The sequence below is a fragment of the Stegostoma tigrinum genome, chromosome 47, assembly GCF_030684315.1.
Source record: "Stegostoma tigrinum isolate sSteTig4 chromosome 47, sSteTig4.hap1, whole genome shotgun sequence".
NCBI classification, from domain to species: Eukaryota; Metazoa; Chordata; class Chondrichthyes; order Orectolobiformes; family Stegostomatidae; genus Stegostoma; species Stegostoma tigrinum.
In genome coordinates, this window is record NC_081400.1 from 7,557,541 (window position 1) to 7,573,770 (window position 16,230).

The following is a 16,230-nucleotide window of genomic DNA, read 5'->3' on the forward strand; positions in this document are numbered from 1 at the left end:
GAGGAGAGCTAGAGGGAGGGAGAGGAGAGATAAAGGGAGGGAGAGGAGAGATAGAGGGAGGGAGAGGAGAGATAGAGGGAGGGAGAGATAGAGGGAGGGAGAGGAGAGATACAGGGAGGGAGAGATAGAGGGAGGGAGAGGTAGAGGGAGAGGAGAGATAGAGGGAGACGAGAGATAGAGGGAGGGAGAGGAGAGATAGAGGGAGGGAGAGATAGAGATAGAGGGAGGGAGAGATAGAGGGAGGGAGAGGAGAGATACAGGGAGGGAGAGATAGAGGGAGGGAGAGGTAGAGGGAGAGGAGAGATAGAGGGAGACGAGAGATAGAGGGAGGGAGAGGAGAGATACAGGGAGGGAGAGAGATAGAGGGAGGGAGAGGAGAGAGAGAGGGAGGGAGAGATAGAGGGAGGGAGAGGAGAGATAGAGGGAGGGAGAGGAGAGGAGGAGACCGAGAGTTCGGTCGGGACGAGGCGGAGGTCGCTGCTGGGAAATGAGTAAATCGTCGCTCGTGGCCCCCCAGGGGCCCACCATGTGCCCGGACGCCTTCACCGAGACCGCCGCCGTGGTGATGGACAACGGCACCGGCTACACCAAGGCCGGCTTCGCCGGCGACGACAAGCCGCGGGTGGTGGTGCGCTCGCTGGTCGGCATCCCGAACCAGGGCTGCGACGAGCCCGGCAAGGGGCCCGACTACTACGTCGGCAGCGCCATCCCGGGGGACCCGTGGGTGCTGAGGGCGCCGGTGGTGACCAACGGCATCGTGACCGACTGGGACGCGCTGGAGATGCTGTGGCACCACATCTTCTACCAGGAGCTGCGGGTGGCGCCCGAGGAGCACGCGGTGCTGCTGTCGGACGCGCCGCTGTCGCCCACCACTAACCGGGAGAAGGCGGCCGAGCTGCTGTTCGAGGGCTTCGCCGTCCCCGCCATGTACGTGGCGCACCAGTCGCTGCTGTCGCTCTACTCGACCGGGCGGACGACGGGCCTGATCATCGAGTCGGGCCTGGGCGTCTCGTACACGGCGCCCATCCACAACGGCTACACCATGCCGCACGCCACCTTCCGCCTGGACCTGGCCGGCGGCGGCCTCACCGAGTACATGGCCAAGCTGCTGGAGGAGTGCGGCAACCCGTTCAGCGCCGAGGAGATGCACGTCGTGAGGAACATCAAGGAGACCTGCTGCTACGTGGCGCAGGACTTCGACGAGGAGATGGTGGCCAACGAGAACGACTACCTCACCGACTACGAGCTGCCCGACGGCCACATCATCACCATCGGCAACGAGCGCTTCCGCTGCCCCGAGGCGCTCTTCAAGCCCGACGCCGTCGGCCTCACCGACCCGGGCCTGCACGCGCTGGCCTGGCGCAGCCTCGACAAGTGCGGCGCCGAGCGCCGCGCCGAGCTGCTCGGCAACATCGTGCTGTCGGGCGGCTCCTCCATGTTCCCGGGCTTCGCGGAGCGCGTGCAGCGCGAGATGGGCGCGCTGGCGCCTGGCCGCGCCAAGCTCAACGTCTACGCGTCGCCGCAGCGCAAGTTCTCGGTGTGGATCGGCGGCTCGATCACCGCCTGCCTCAACACCTTCCAGTCCATGTGGGTCAGCCGCCGCGACTACGACGACAAGGGCCCGGTGGTGGTGCACCGCAAGTGCTTCTGAGCCTGCGCCGAGGGGCGGGGCGGGGGGGCGGGGCGCGGGGAGAGGACTCTAGTCAAATAAAGAGAAGCGAACGCAGCTCTCGGCCCCTTCCTTTGTTCCCCACGCGCCAGGCTCCCGGCTCCCTTCTGGAAGATTCTCTCCACTCCCCACCCCCCCACTCTGCGGATTCCCGCCAACTGTGACTGATCTCCCCCACCTCCGCGGATTCCCGCCAACTGTGACTGATCTCCCCCCTCCTCGAATTCCCGCCAACTGTAACAGATCTCCCCCCCCACCTCCGCGGATTCCCGCCAACTGTGACTGATCTCCCCCCTCCTCGAATTCCCGCCAACTGTAACAGATCTCCCCCCCCACTCCTCGAATTCCCGCCAACTGTGACAGATCTCCCCCCTCCTCGAATTCCCGCCAACTGTAACAGATCTCCCCCCCCACTCCTCGAATTCCCGCCAACTGTGACAGATCTCCCCCCACCTCCGTGGATTCCCGCCAACTGTGACAGATCTCCCCCCTCCTCGAATTCCCGCCAACTGTGACAGATCTCCCCCCCCCACTCCTCGAATTCCCGCCAACTGTGACAGATCTCCCCCACCTCCGCGGATTCCCGCCAACTGTAACAGATCTCCCCCACCTCCGCGGATTCCCGCCAACTGTGACAGATCGCCCCCCTCCACGGATTCCCGCCAACTGTGACAGATCTCCCCTCCTCCGCGGATTCCCGCCAACTGTGACTGATCTCTCCACCTCCGCGGATTCCCGCCAACTGTGACTGATCTCCCCCCCACTCCGCGGATTCCCGCCAACTGTAACAGATCTCCCCCCAACTCCGCGGATTCCCGCCAACTGTCACTGATCTCCCCCCCTCCGCGAATTCCCGCCAACTGTGACTGATCTCCCCACCTCCTCGAATTCCCGCCAACTGTGACTGATCTCCCCCACCTCCACGGATTCCCGCCAACTGTGACAGATCTCCCCCCCTACTCGAATTCCCGCCAACTGTGACAGATCTCCCCCCCTCCGCGGATTCCCGCCAACTGTGACTGATCTCCCCCACCTCCGCGGATTCCCGCCAACTGTGACTGATCTCACCCCTCCGCGGATTCCCGCCAACTGTGACAGATCTCCCCCCCCCCACTCCTCGAATTCCCGCCAACTGTGACAGATCTCCCCCACCTCCGCGGATTCCCGCCAACTGTAACAGATCTCCCCCACCTCCTCGAATTCCCGCCAACTGTGACTGATCTCCCCCCCTCCTCGAATTCCCGCCAACTGTGACAGATCTCCCCCCACCTCCACGGATTCCCGCCAACTGTGACAGATCTCCCCCCTCCTCGAATTCCCGCCAACTGTGACAGATCTCCCCCACCACCGCGGATTCCCGCCAACTGTGACAGATCGCCCCCCTCCACGGATTCCCGCCAACTGTGACAGATCTCCCCCCTCCTCGAATTCCCGCCAACTGTGACTGATCTCCCCTCTTCCGCGGATTCCCGCCAACTGTGACTGATCTCCCCCCCTCCGCGGATTCCCGCCAACTGTGACTGATCTCCCCCCCACTCCGCGGATTCCCGCCAACTGTAACAGATCTCCCCCCAACTCCGCGGATTCCCGCCAACTGTGACAGATCTACCCCCCTCCGCGAATTCCCGCCAACTGTGACTGATCTCCCCAACTCCTCGAATTCCCGCCAACTGTGACTGATCTCCCCCACCTCCACGGATTCCCGCCAACTGTGACAGATCTCCCCCCCTACTCGAATTCCCGCCAACTGTGACAGATCTCCCCCCCTCCGCGGATTCCCGCCAAATGTGACTGATCTCCCCCACCTCCGCGGATTCCCGCCAACTGTGACTGATCTCCCCCCCGCCGCGGATACCCGCCAACTGTGACAGATCTCCCACCCTACTCGAATTCCAGCCAACTGTGACAGATCTGCCCCCCTCCGCGGATTCCCGCCAACTGTGACTGATCTCCCCCACCTCCGCGGATTCCCGCCAACTGAGACAGATCTCCCCCCTCCGCGGATTCCCGCCAACTGTAACAGATCTCCCCCACCTCCACGGATTCCCGCCAACTGTGACTGATCTCCCCACCTCCTCGATTTCCCGCCAACTGTGACTGATCTCCCCCACCTCCACGGATTCCCGCCAACTGTGACAGATCTCCCCCCACCTCCGCGGATTCCCCCCAACTGTGACTGATCTCCCCCACCTCCGCGGATTCCCGCCAACTGTGACAGATCTCCCACCTCCTCGAATTCCCGCCAACTGTGACAGATCTCCCCTCACCTCCGCGGATTCCCCCCAACTGTGACTGATCTCCCCCACCTCCGCGGATTCCCACCAACTGTGACTGATCTCCCCCACCTCCGCGGATTCCCGCCAACTGTGACAGATCTCCCCCCATCTCCGCGGATTCCCCCCAACTGTGACTGATCTCCCCCACCTCCGCGGATTCCCCCCAACTGTGACTGATCTCCCCCACCTCCGCGGATTCCCGCCAACTGTGACAGATCTCCCCCCACCTCCGCGGATTCCCCCCAACTGTGACTGATCTCCCCCACCTCCACGGATTCCCGCCAACTCTGACTGATCTCCCCCACCTCCACGGATTCCCGCCAACTGTGACAGATCTCCCCCACCTCCGCGGATTCCCGCCAACTGTGACTGATCTCCCCCACCTCCACGGATTCCCACCAACACTGACTGATCTCCCCTACCTCCACGGATTCCCGCCAACTGTGACAGATCTCCCCCACCTCCGCGGATTCCCGCCAACTGTGACTGATCTCCCCCACCTCCGCGGATTCCCGCCAAGTGTGACAGATCTCCCCCACTCCGCGGATTCCCGCCAACTGTGACAGATCTCCCCACTCTGCGGATTCCCGCCAACTGTAACAGATCTCCCCCACCTCCGCGGATTCCCGCCAACTGTGACAGATCTCCCCCACTCCGCGGATTCCCCCCAACTGTGACAGATCTCCCCCCCTCCTCGAATTCCCGCCAACTGTGACTGATCTCACCCACCTCCACGGATTCCCGCCAACTGTAACAGATCTCCCCCACCTCCGCGGATTCCCGCCAACTGTGACTGATCTCCCCCACCTCCATGTATTCCCGCCAACTGTGACTGACCTCCCCCACCTCCGCGGATTCCCGCCAACTGTGAGAGATCTCCCCCACCTCCGCAGATTCCCGCCAACTGTAACAGATCTCCCCCACCTCCTCGAATTCCCGCCAACTGTGACTGATCTCCCCCCCTCCTCGAATTCCTGCCAACTGTGACAGATCTCCCCCCACCTCCACGGATTCCCGCCAACTGTGACAGATCTCCCCCCTCCTCGAATTCCCGCCAACTGTGACAGATCTCCCCCACCACCGCGGATTCCCGCCAACTGTGACAGATCGCCCCCCTCCACGGATTCCCGCCAACTGTGACAGATCTCCCCCCTCCTCGAATTCCCGCCAACTGTGACTGATCTCCCCTCTTCCGCGGATTCCCGCCAACTGTGACTGATCTCCCCCCCTCCGCGGATTCCCGCCAACTGTGACTGATCTCCCCCCCACTCCGCGGATTCCCGCCAACTGTAACAGATCTCCCCCCAACTCCGCGGATTCCCGCCAACTGTGACAGATCTCCCCCCCTCCGCGAATTCCCGCCAACTGTGACTGATCTCCCCAACTCCTCGAATTCCCGCCAACTGTGACTGATCTCCCCCACCTCCACGGATTCCCGCCAACTGTGACAGATCTCCCCCCCTACTCGAATTCCCGCCAACTGTGACAGATCTCCCCCCCTCCGCGGATTCCCGCCAAATGTGACTGATCTCCCCCACCTCCGCGGATTCCCGCCAACTGTGACTGATCTCCCCCCCTCCGCGGATTCCCGCCAACTGTGACAGATCTCCCACCCTACTCGAATTCCAGCCAACTGTGACAGATCTCCCCCCCTCCGCGGATTCCCGCCAACTGTGACTGATCTCCCCCACCTCCGCGGATTCCCGCCAACTGAGACAGATCTCCCCCCTCCGCGGATTCCCGCCAACTGTAACAGATCTCCCCCACCTCCACGGATTCCCGCCAACTGTGACTGATCTCCCCACCTCCTCGATTTCCCGCCAACTGTGACTGATCTCCCCCACCTCCACGGATTCCCGCCAACTGTGACAGATCTCCCCCCACCTCCGCGGATTCCCCCCAACTGTGACTGATCTCCCCCACCTCCGCGGATTCCCGCCAACTGTGACAGATCTCCCACCTCCTCGAATTCCCGCCAACTGTGACAGATCTCCCCTCACCTCCGCGGATTCCCCCCAACTGTGACTGATCTCCCCCACCTCCGCGGATTCCCACCAACTGTGACTGATCTCCCCCACCTCCGCGGATTCCCGCCAACTGTGACAGATCTCCCCCCACCTCCGCGGATTCCCCCCAACTGTGACTGATCTCCCCCACCTCCGCGGATTCCCCCCAACTGTGACTGATCTCCCCCACCTCCGCGGATTCCCGCCAACTGTGACAGATCTCCCCCCACCTCCGCGGATTCCCCCCAACTGTGACTGATCTCCCCCACCTCCACGGATTCCCGCCAACTCTGACTGATCTCCCCCACCTCCACGGATTCCCGCCAACTGTGACAGATCTCCCCCACCTCCGCGGATTCCCGCCAACTGTGACTGATCTCCCCCACCTCCACGGATTCCCGCCAACTCTGACTGACCTCCCCTACCTCCACGGATTCCCGCCAACTGTGACAGATCTCCCCCACCTCCGCGGATTCCCGCCAACTGTGACTGATCTCCCCCACCTCCGCGGATTCCCGCCAAGTGTGACAGATCTCCCCCACTCCGCGGATTCCCGCCAACTGTGACAGATCTCCCCACTCTGCGGATTCCCGCCAACTGTAACAGATCTCCCCCACCTCCGCGGATTCCCGCCAACTGTGACAGATCTCCCCCACTCCGCGGATTCCCCCCAACTGTGACAGATCTCCCCCCCTCCTCGAATTCCCGCCAACTGTGACTGATCTCCCCCACCTCCACGGATTCCCGCCAACTGTAACAGATCTCCCCCACCTCCGCGGATTCCCGCCAACTGTGACTGATCTCCCCCACCTCCATGGATTCCCGCCAACTGTGACTGATCTCCCCCACCTCCGCGGATTCCCGCCAACTGTGAGAGATCTCCCCCACTCCGCGGATTCCTGCCAACTGTGACAGATCGCCCCCTCCGCGAATTCCCGCCAACTGTGACAGATCTCCCCCTTGGCGGATTCCCGCCAACTGTAGATCCCCCTCTGTGGATTCCCACCAACAGTGACAGATCTCCTCCTCTGCGGATTCCCGCCATCTGTGACAGATCTCCCCTCTGCGGATTCCCGCCAACTGTAACATATCTCCCCCTCTGCGGATTCCCGCCATCTGTGACAGATCTCCCCTCTGCGGATTCCCGCCAACTGTGACAGATCTCCCCCTCTGCAGATTCCCGCCATCTGTGACAGATCTCCCCCCTCTGCGGATTCCCGCCAACTGTGACAGATCTGTCCCTCTGCTGATTCCCGCCAACTGTGACAGATCCCCCTCTGTGGATTCCCACCAACTGTGACAGGTCTCCCCCTCTGCGGATTCCCGCCAACTGTGACAGATCTCCCCTCTGCGGATTCCCGCCAACCGTGACAGATCTCCCCTCTGCGGATTCCAGCCAACTGTGACAGATCTCCCCCTCTGCGAATTCCCGCCAACTGTGACAGATCTCCTCTGCGTATTCCCGCCAACTGTAACAGATCTCCCCCTCTGCGGATTCCCGCCATCTGTGACAGATCTCCCCTCTGCGGACTCCTGCCAACTGTGACAGATCTCCCCCTCTGCGGATTCCCGCCAACTGTGACAGATCTCCCCGCTCTGCGGATTCCCGCCAACTGTGACAGATCTCTCCCTCTGCGGATTCCTCCCCACTCTGCGGATTCCCGCCAACTGTGACAGATCTCTCCCCTCTGCGGATTCCCAACTGTGACAGATCTCCCCACTCCTCGAATTCCCGCCAACTGTGACTGATCTCCCCCACCTCCACGGATTCCCGCCAACTGTGACTGATCTCCCCCACCTCCGCGGATTCCCGCCAACTGTGACTGATCTCCCCCCCTCCTCGAATTCCCACCAACTGTGACTGATCTCCCCCACCTCCACGGATTCCCGCCAACTGTAACAGATCTCACCCACCTCCGCGGATTCCCGCCAACTGTGACTGATCTCCCCCACCTCCGCGGATCCTGCCATCTGTGACAGAGCTACCCCCTGCGGATTCCCGCCAACAGTGACAGATCTCCCCCCTCTGCGGATTTCCGCCAAATGTGACAGATCTGTCCCTCTGCTGATTCCTGCCAACTGTGACAGATCTCCCCTCTGCGGATTCCAGCCAACTGTGACAGATGTCCCCCTCTGCGAATTCCCACCAACTGTAACAGATCTCCCCCTCTGCGGATTCCCGCCATCTGTGACAGATCTCCCCTCTGCGGACTCCTGCCAACTGTGACAGATCTCCCCCTCTGCGGATTGCCGCCATCTGTGACAGATCTCCCCTCTGCGGATTCCCGCCAACTGCAATAGATCTCCCCCTCTGCGGATTCCCGCCATCTGTGACAGATCTCCCCTCTGCGGACTCCCGCCATCTGTGACAGATCTCCCCCCTCTGCGGATTCCCGCCAACAGTGCCAGATTTCCGCCCTCTGCGGATTCCCGCCAACTGTGACTGATCTCCCCCACCTCCGCGGATTCCCGCCAACTGTGACTGATCTCCCCCCCTCCTCGAATTCCCGCCAACTGTGACTGATCTCCCCCACCTCCACGGATTCCCGCCAACTGTAACAGATCTCGCCCACCTCCGCGGATTCCCGCCAACTGTGACTGATCTCCCCCACCTCCGCGGATTCCCGCCAACTGTGACAAATCTCCCCCACCTCCGCAGATCCCGCCAACTGCGACAGATCTCCCCCACTCCGCGGATTCCCGCCAACTGTGACTGATCTCCCCCACTCCGCGGATTCCCGCCAACTGTAACAGATCTCCCCCTCTGCGGATTCCCGCCATCTGTGACAGATCTCCCCTCTGCGGATTTCCGCCAACTGCAACAGATCTCCCCCTCTGCGGATTCCCGCCATCTGTGACAGATCTCCCCTCTGCGGACTCCCGCCATCTGTGACAGATCTCCCCCCTCTGCGGATTCCCGCCAACAGTGCCAGATTTCCCCCCTCTGTGGATTCCCGCCAACTGTGACAGATCTGTCCCTCTGCGGATTCCCGCCAACTGTGACAGATCTCCCCCCTCTGCGGATTCCCGCCAACTGTGACAGATCTCCCCCTCTGCGGATTCCCGCCAACTGTGACAGATCTCCCCCCTCTGCGGATTCCCGCCAACTGTGACAGATCTCCCCCTCTGCGGACTCCTCCCCACTCTGCGGATTCCCACCAACTGTGACAGATCTCTCCTCTCTGCAGATTCCCAACTGTGACAGATCTCCCCCCTCTGCGGATTCCCGCCAACTGTGACAGATCTCCCCCCTCTGCGGATTCCCGCCAACTGTGACAGATCTCCCCCCTCTGCGGATTCCCGCCAACTGTGACAGATCTCCCCCCTCTGCGGATTCCCGCCAACTTAGTCAGATCTCCCCCTCTGCGGATTCCCGCCAACTGTGACAGATCTCCCCCTCTGCGGATTCCCGCCATCTGTGACAGATCTCCCCTCTGCGGATTCCCGCCAACTGCAACAGATCTCCCCCTCTGCGGATTCCGGCCATCTGTGACAGATCTCCCCTCTGCGGACTCCCGCCATCTGTGACAGATCTCCCCCCTCTGCGGATTCCCGCCAACAGTGCCAGATTTCCCCCCTCTGCGGATTCCCGCCAACTGTGACAGATCTCCCCCCCTGCGGATTCCCGCCAACAGTGACAGATCTCCCCCCTCTGCGGATTCCCGCCAACTGTGACAGATCTGTCCCTCTGCGGATTCCCGCCAACTGTGACAGATCTCCCCTCTGCGGATTCCCGCCAACTGTGACAGATCTCCCCCTCTGCGGACTCCTCCCCACTCTGCGGATTCCCACCAACTGTGACAGATCTCTCCTCTCTGCAGATTCCCAACTGTGACAGATCTCCCCCCTCTGCGGATTCCCGCCAACTGTGACAGATCTCCCCCTCTGCGGATTCCCGCCAACTGTGACAGATCTCCCCCTCTGCGGATTCCCGCCAACTGTGACTGATCTCCCCCCCTCCTCGAATTCCCGCCAACTGTGACTGATCTCCCCCACCTCCACGGATTCCCGCCAACTGTAACAGATCTCGCCCACCTCCGCGGATTACCGGCAACTGTGACTGATCTCCCCCACCTCCGCGGATTCCCGCCAACTGCGACAGATCTCCCCCACTCCGCGGATTCCCGCCAACTGTGACTGATCTCCCCCACTCCGCGGATTCCCGCCAACTGTAACACATCTCCCCCTCTGCGGATTCCCGCCAACTGTGACAGATCTCCCCCTCTGCGGATTCCCGCCAACTGTGACAGATCTCCCCCCTCTGCGGATTCCCGCCAACTGTGACAGATCTCCCCCTCTGCGGACTCCTCCCCACTCTGCGGATTCCCACCAACTGTGACAGATCTCTCCTCTCTGCAGATTCCCAACTGTGACAGATCTCCCCCCTCTGCGGATTCCCGCCAACTGTGACAGATCTCCCCCCTCTGCGGATTCCCGCCAACTGTGACAGATCTCCCCCCTCTGCGGATTCCCGCCAACTGTGACAGATCTCCCCCCTCTGCGGATTCCCGCCAACTTAGTCAGATCTCCCCCTCTGCAGATTCCCGCCAACTGTGACAGATCTCCCCCTCTGCGGATTCCCGCCATCTGTGACAGATCTCCCCTCTGCGGATTCCCGCCAACTGCAACAGATCTCCCCCTCTGCGGATTCCCGCCATCTGTGACAGATCTCCCCTCTGCGGACTCCCGCCATCTGTGACAGATCTCCCCCCTCTGCGGATTCCCGCCAACAGTGCCAGATTTCCCCCCTCTGCGGATTCCCGCCAACTGTGACAGATCTCCCCCCCTGCGGATTCCCGCCAACTGTGACAGATCTCCCCCCTGCGGATTCCCGCCAACTGTGACAGATCTCCCCTCTCTAGATTCCCGCCCTGCAAAGCCTCCCTCCCATCAACTGTGACAGATCTCCCCTCTGCAGATTCCAGCCCTGCAAAGGCATTTGATAAGGTTCCCCATGGAAGGCTCATTCAGAAGGTCAGGAGGAATGGGATACAGGGGAACTTAGCTGCTTGGATACAGAATTGGCTGGCCAACAGAAGACAGCGAGTGGTAGTAGAAGGAAAATATTCTGCCTGGAAGTCAGTGGTGAGTGGGGTTCCACAGGGCTCTGTCCTTGGGCCTCTACTGTTTGTAATTTTTATTAATGACTTGGACGAGGGAATTGAAGGATGGGTCAGCAAGTTTGCAGACGACACAAAGGTCGGAGGTGTCGTTGACAGTGTAGAGGGCTGTTGTAGGCTGCAGCGGGACATTGACAGGATGCAGAAATGGGCTGAGAGGTGGCAGATGGAGTTCAACCTGGATAAATGCGAGGTGATGCATTTTGGAAGGTCGAATTTGAAAGCTGAGTACAGGATTAAGGATAGGATTCTTGGCAGCGTGGAGGAACAGAGGGATCTTGGGGTGCAGATACATAGATCCCTTAAAATGGCCACCCAAGTGGACAGGGTTGTTAAGAAAGCATATGGTGTTTTGGCTTTCATTAACAGGGGGATTGAGTTTAAGAGTCGTGAGATCTTGTTGCAGCTCTATAAAACTTTGGTTAGACCGCACTTGGAATACTGCGTCCAGTTCTGGGCGCCCTATTATAGGAAAGATGTGGATGCTTTGGAGAGGGTTCAGAGGAGGTTTACCAGGATGCTGCCTGGACTGGAGGGCTTATCTTATGAAGAGAGGTTGACTGAGCTCGGTCTCTTTTCATTGGAGAAAAGGAGGAGGAGAGGTGACTTAATTGAGGTATACAAGATAATGAGAGGCATAGATAGAGTTGATAGCCAGAGACTATTTCCCAGGGCAGAAATGGCTAGCACGAGGGGTCATAGTTTTAAGCTGGTTGGTGGAAAGTATAGAGGGGATGTCAGAGGCAGGTTCTTTACGCAGAGAGTTGTGAGAGCATGGAATGCGTTGCCAGCAGCAGTTGTGGAAGCAAGGTCATTGGGGTCATTTAAGAGACTGCTGGACATGCATATGGTCACAGAAATTTGAGGGTGCATACATGAGGATCAATGGTCGGCACAACATTGTGGGCTGAAGGGCCTGTTCTGTGCTGTACTGTTCTATGTTCTATGTTCTAAAGCCTCCCTCCCATCAACTGTGACAGATCTCCCTCTGCAGATTCCCACCCTGCAAACCCTCCTTCCAGTCAACTGTGACAGATCTCCCTCTGCAGATTCCCGCCCTGCAAACCCTCCTTCCAGTCAACTGTGACAGATCTCCCTCTGCAGTGTCGCGCCCTGCAAAGCCTCCTTCCTGTCAACTGTGACAGATCTCCCTCTGCAGATCCCAACCCTGCAAAGCCTCCTTTCCCATCAACTGTGACAGATCTCCCTCTGCAGATTCCCGCCCTGCAAAGACTCCTTCCTGTCAACTGTGACAGATCTCCCTCTGCAGATTCCTGCCCTGCAAAGCCTCCTTCCTGTCAACTGTGACAGATCTCCCTCTGCAGATTCCCACCCTGCAAAGCCTCCTTCCCTCCAACTGTGACAGATCTCCCTCTGCAGATTCCCACCCTGCAAACCCTCCTTCCAGTCAACTGTGACAGATCTCCCTCTGCAGTTTCGCGCCCTGCAAAGCCTCCTTCCTGTCAACTGTGACAGATCTCCCTCTGCAGATCCCAACCCTGCAAAGCCACCTTTCCCATCAACTGTGACAGATCTCCCTCTGCAGATTCCCGCCCTGCAAAGACTCCTTCCCGTCAACTGTGACAGATCTCCCTCTGCAGATTCCCGCCCTGCAAAGCCTCCTTCCTGTCAACTGTGACAGATCTCCCTCTGCAGATTCCCGCCCTGCAAAGCCTCCTTTCCCGTCAATTGTGACAGATCTCCCTCTGCAGATTCCCGCCCTGCAAAGCCTCCTTTCCCGTCAATTGTGACAGATCTCCCTCTGCAGATTCCCGCCCTGCAAAGCCTCCTTTTCCATCAACTGTGACAGATTTCCCTCTGCAGATTCCCGCCCTGCAAAGCCTCCCTCCCATCAACTGTGACAGATCTCCCTCTGCAGATTCCCACCCTGGGAAACCTCCCTCCCTCCAACCGTGACAGAGATAGTAGGAACTGCAGATGTATCTCGTGCCCTCAGCCATGTCCTGATACTTTACGAAGTAAATCACACTGGGTTCTAAAATGATGCTCTGCACTTCTGACTGATGACAAGTACTAAAAGACAAAAATGAAAAAGTTACAACAATGTTCCAGGCTCAACCATTGCCAAGGCCTGGAAGCTCTCCTGGAGTTTCCACCTCTCATTGGTGGTTTGCAACTGTCAACTACTATTCATGAATGGAGCCGACACTGCAATTCACTGGAGAATCTGAGACAATTAGGTGCGGAGCTGGATGGACACAGCAGGCCAAGCAGCATCAGAGGAGCAGGAAGACGAGAGGGCTCATTTCTGATGAACGGTCTCGGCCCGAAATGTTAGGCTTCCTGCTCCTCTGATGCTGCTTGGCCTGCTGTGTTCATCCAGCTCTATATCTTGTCATGTCTTCCAATCAACTGTGACATATCTACCTCTGTAGAGGCGATCAAGAGACACACCAGCACCTGAGCTCCAACAGGCATGAGAAATGCGCCCATGGCGGGGTGGTGGGTGCAAAAGGTGTTCTGCATGTCTGTTAGAGGTGAAGGGGTAACAGATCGAGGGGTTGTCAGGCAAGGTGGCTGGGTTTCAGGAGTAGAGAGACACGACGTGCATGAGGCTTACTCTGATCGTCGATGGGAAATCCCAGGTTAAGCCACCCCACCCCAACCCCAGCTAGACCACTGCGCTGGGTTCCAGGAAGTGTGTTCTTGAGATTGACCAGAAAGGTAGCCAGGATATGAAGGTTGTGAGACGTGAGGTCAGGGTTCAGGGTATTTGGTGCTGGGGAGTAAGTGAGGAGGGAAGAGGGCTGTCTGGGGCCTGGAGGGGAACTGGTGAGGGGCGTGGGAGTGTGGAATTTGACAGAGGGGCATGGGATTGGGACCGGTTCAGCTCAGGTCAAGGAAGTAAAATTGCTCCCTTTTGCAGATGGGACAAGGACTGGGCAGGTATGGGTGGGAACACGAGGGCAATATTTTACTAGGACCCCACTGCCCACAAAAGGCATTCGAGGGAAATCAACCCACATGCTAGGGGGAGACTACAGCAGGAGAGTGTGGGCCGGGGAATGATGGGGAATTGGGGCTGACCAAATTGCTCGGCAGAGCGAGCTGCTGTGTCAATGGGCTGAGCGGCCTCCTCTGCGCAGCAAGGACTGGTTGCTGGTAGGATCTTGCTGTGCTCTGCATCCCCTCTCTCAGCCACCACTGCAATTCACTGAGAGCTGAGTTCAGAGGATGCGTTGAAACACAGGCCCTCACATTCAAGGGAGGTGTTCCCCCCAGGGTCTGGGAAAACATCGGTTCGAATCCCACCACGGCCCCCCGGTGGATCAGATCTGGACTTGGGGGCTAATCCCGGGGATGGTGACCGTGACAGCCGTTGTCGATGGTGGTTAAAAAACCCCATCGGGGCGCTGCCCTTCCCTGGGTCTGGGGCTACACAACTCCAGACCGCACATGGAGGTGGGGGCAAATCTTAACTGCCCTGTGTGGAGCTGGATGAACACAGCAGGCCGAGCAGCATAAGAGGAGCAGGAAGGCTGACGATTCGGGCCTAGACCCTTCTTCAGAAAGGTCCTGCCCCTCTGAAACCGCCTGGCCTGCTGTGTTCATCCGGCTCTACACCTTGTTATCTCAGATTCTCCAGCATCTGCAGTTCCTACCATCTCAGAAACAATATCCTTGATGACACTGATTGGTGCCAATTGCACAGATAATGTGGACATTTGGAGGGGCCAGTCACGGACTGTTCCTTTTCATTCACTGTGTGATATAGGTGTGCTGGCTGGGCATTGATTGCCGCCCCTAGTTGCCCTTGACAAGGTAGGGGTGAGCCACCTTCTTAAACCACTGCAGTTCCTGTGCAACGATCCCCTTAGGGAGGGAATTCCAGGATTTTGATCCAGCGATGTGAAGCAACAGCCAATATATTTCCATGTCAGCATGGCGGGTGGCATGGAAGGGAACTTGCAGGGGGTAGAGTTCCCAGTGTGCCCTGCCCATTAGCTTCTGGATGGGGGTGGTCATGGGTTTGGAAGGTGCTAAGGATCTTTGGTGGATGTCTGCATGTACACCTTGTAAATGGTGCACACTGCTGTGACTGAAAGCTGATGGTGGAGGCAATGGATGCTTGAGGATTTGGTGCCCAAGTGGGCTGCTTTGTCCTGGATGGTATCGAGCTTCCTGAGTGTTGTTGGAGCTGCACCTATCCAGTTTGACTGTTAGCTGAATGTTCAATAACAAGGGGGCTTAATTCTCCAAGTGAAAGGCAAGAGGTTCAGAGGGAATTTGAGGAAAATCGTTCTCACCCGCAGGATGTTTGGGATCTGGAATGCACAATCTGCAAAGGTAGCGAAGATGAGAAACCACACAACCTTAAAAAAGTATTTGGATGACCACTTGAAGTGTCGTAAATTTCAAGACTTAAGGGGCAGGTGATGGAAGATGTGGCGGTGGTGGGGGCGCTAGTTAGCATGGCTTTGTGCAAGGGAGGCCCTGTATCAAAAATCTGAGTTTTTTGAGGAAGTGACAAAGATAATCGATGAGAGTAGAGCAGTGGATGTTGTCTGTGTGGACTTTACTAAAGCATTTGACAAGATCCCTCGTGGTCACCTGGTCCAGAAGATTAAATCACATAAGATCCACGGTGAGTTGGTATGTTGGATACAAAACTGACTTGAACAGAGAAGACACTGGGTAGTTGTGAATGGTGGTTTGTGACCAATGGTGTTCCGCAGTGATCAGTGCTGGGACCTCTGTTGTTTGCAATATATATAAATGATTTGGACGCTTAGAAAGTTTGCAGATGACACCAAAATTGGGGGTGCAGTGGACAGCAAAGAGGGTTACCTCAGAGTGCAACAGGACCTTGATCAGACGGGCCAATGGGCCGAGGAGTGGCAGATGGAGTTTAATTTAGATAAATGTGAGGTGCTGCATTTTGGAAAGGCAGGACTTATATACTTAATGATAAGGTCCTGGGGTGTGTTGCCAAACAGAGAGACCTTAGGGCACAGGCTCACAGTTCCTTCAAAGTGCAGTCACAGGTAGACAGGGCAGTGAAGGCATTTAGTACGCTTGTCTTTATTGGTCAGTGCATTGAGGAGGTGGAGGGTCATGTTGCTGCTGTACAGGAAATTGGTTAGGCCGCTACTAGAATACTGCATAAAATTCTGGTCTCCCTGCTAAAGGAAGAAACT

At 58.3% G+C, this 16,230-nt stretch overlaps 1 protein-coding gene across 3 annotated transcripts; it reads left to right on the forward strand.

Moving 5' to 3' along the window:
- Nucleotides 1-526: 526 nt before the first annotated feature.
- LOC132207465 (actin-like) lies at nt 527-1,651 on the forward strand. 3 transcript variants are annotated; one of them, XM_059643092.1, is made up of 2 exons: nt 527-1,150; nt 1,313-1,651. In XM_059643092.1, exons 1-2 carry the CDS (start codon nt 527-529, stop codon nt 1,649-1,651), a joined length of 963 nt encoding a protein of 320 aa, XP_059499075.1. The 3 variants fall into 3 exon arrangements, with proteins under 3 accessions (XP_059499075.1, XP_059499074.1, XP_059499073.1); XM_059643091.1 differs by having other exon boundaries at nt 527-654; nt 778-1,651; XM_059643090.1 differs by having other exon boundaries at nt 527-1,651.
- Nucleotides 1,652-16,230: the final 14,579 nt, after the last annotated feature.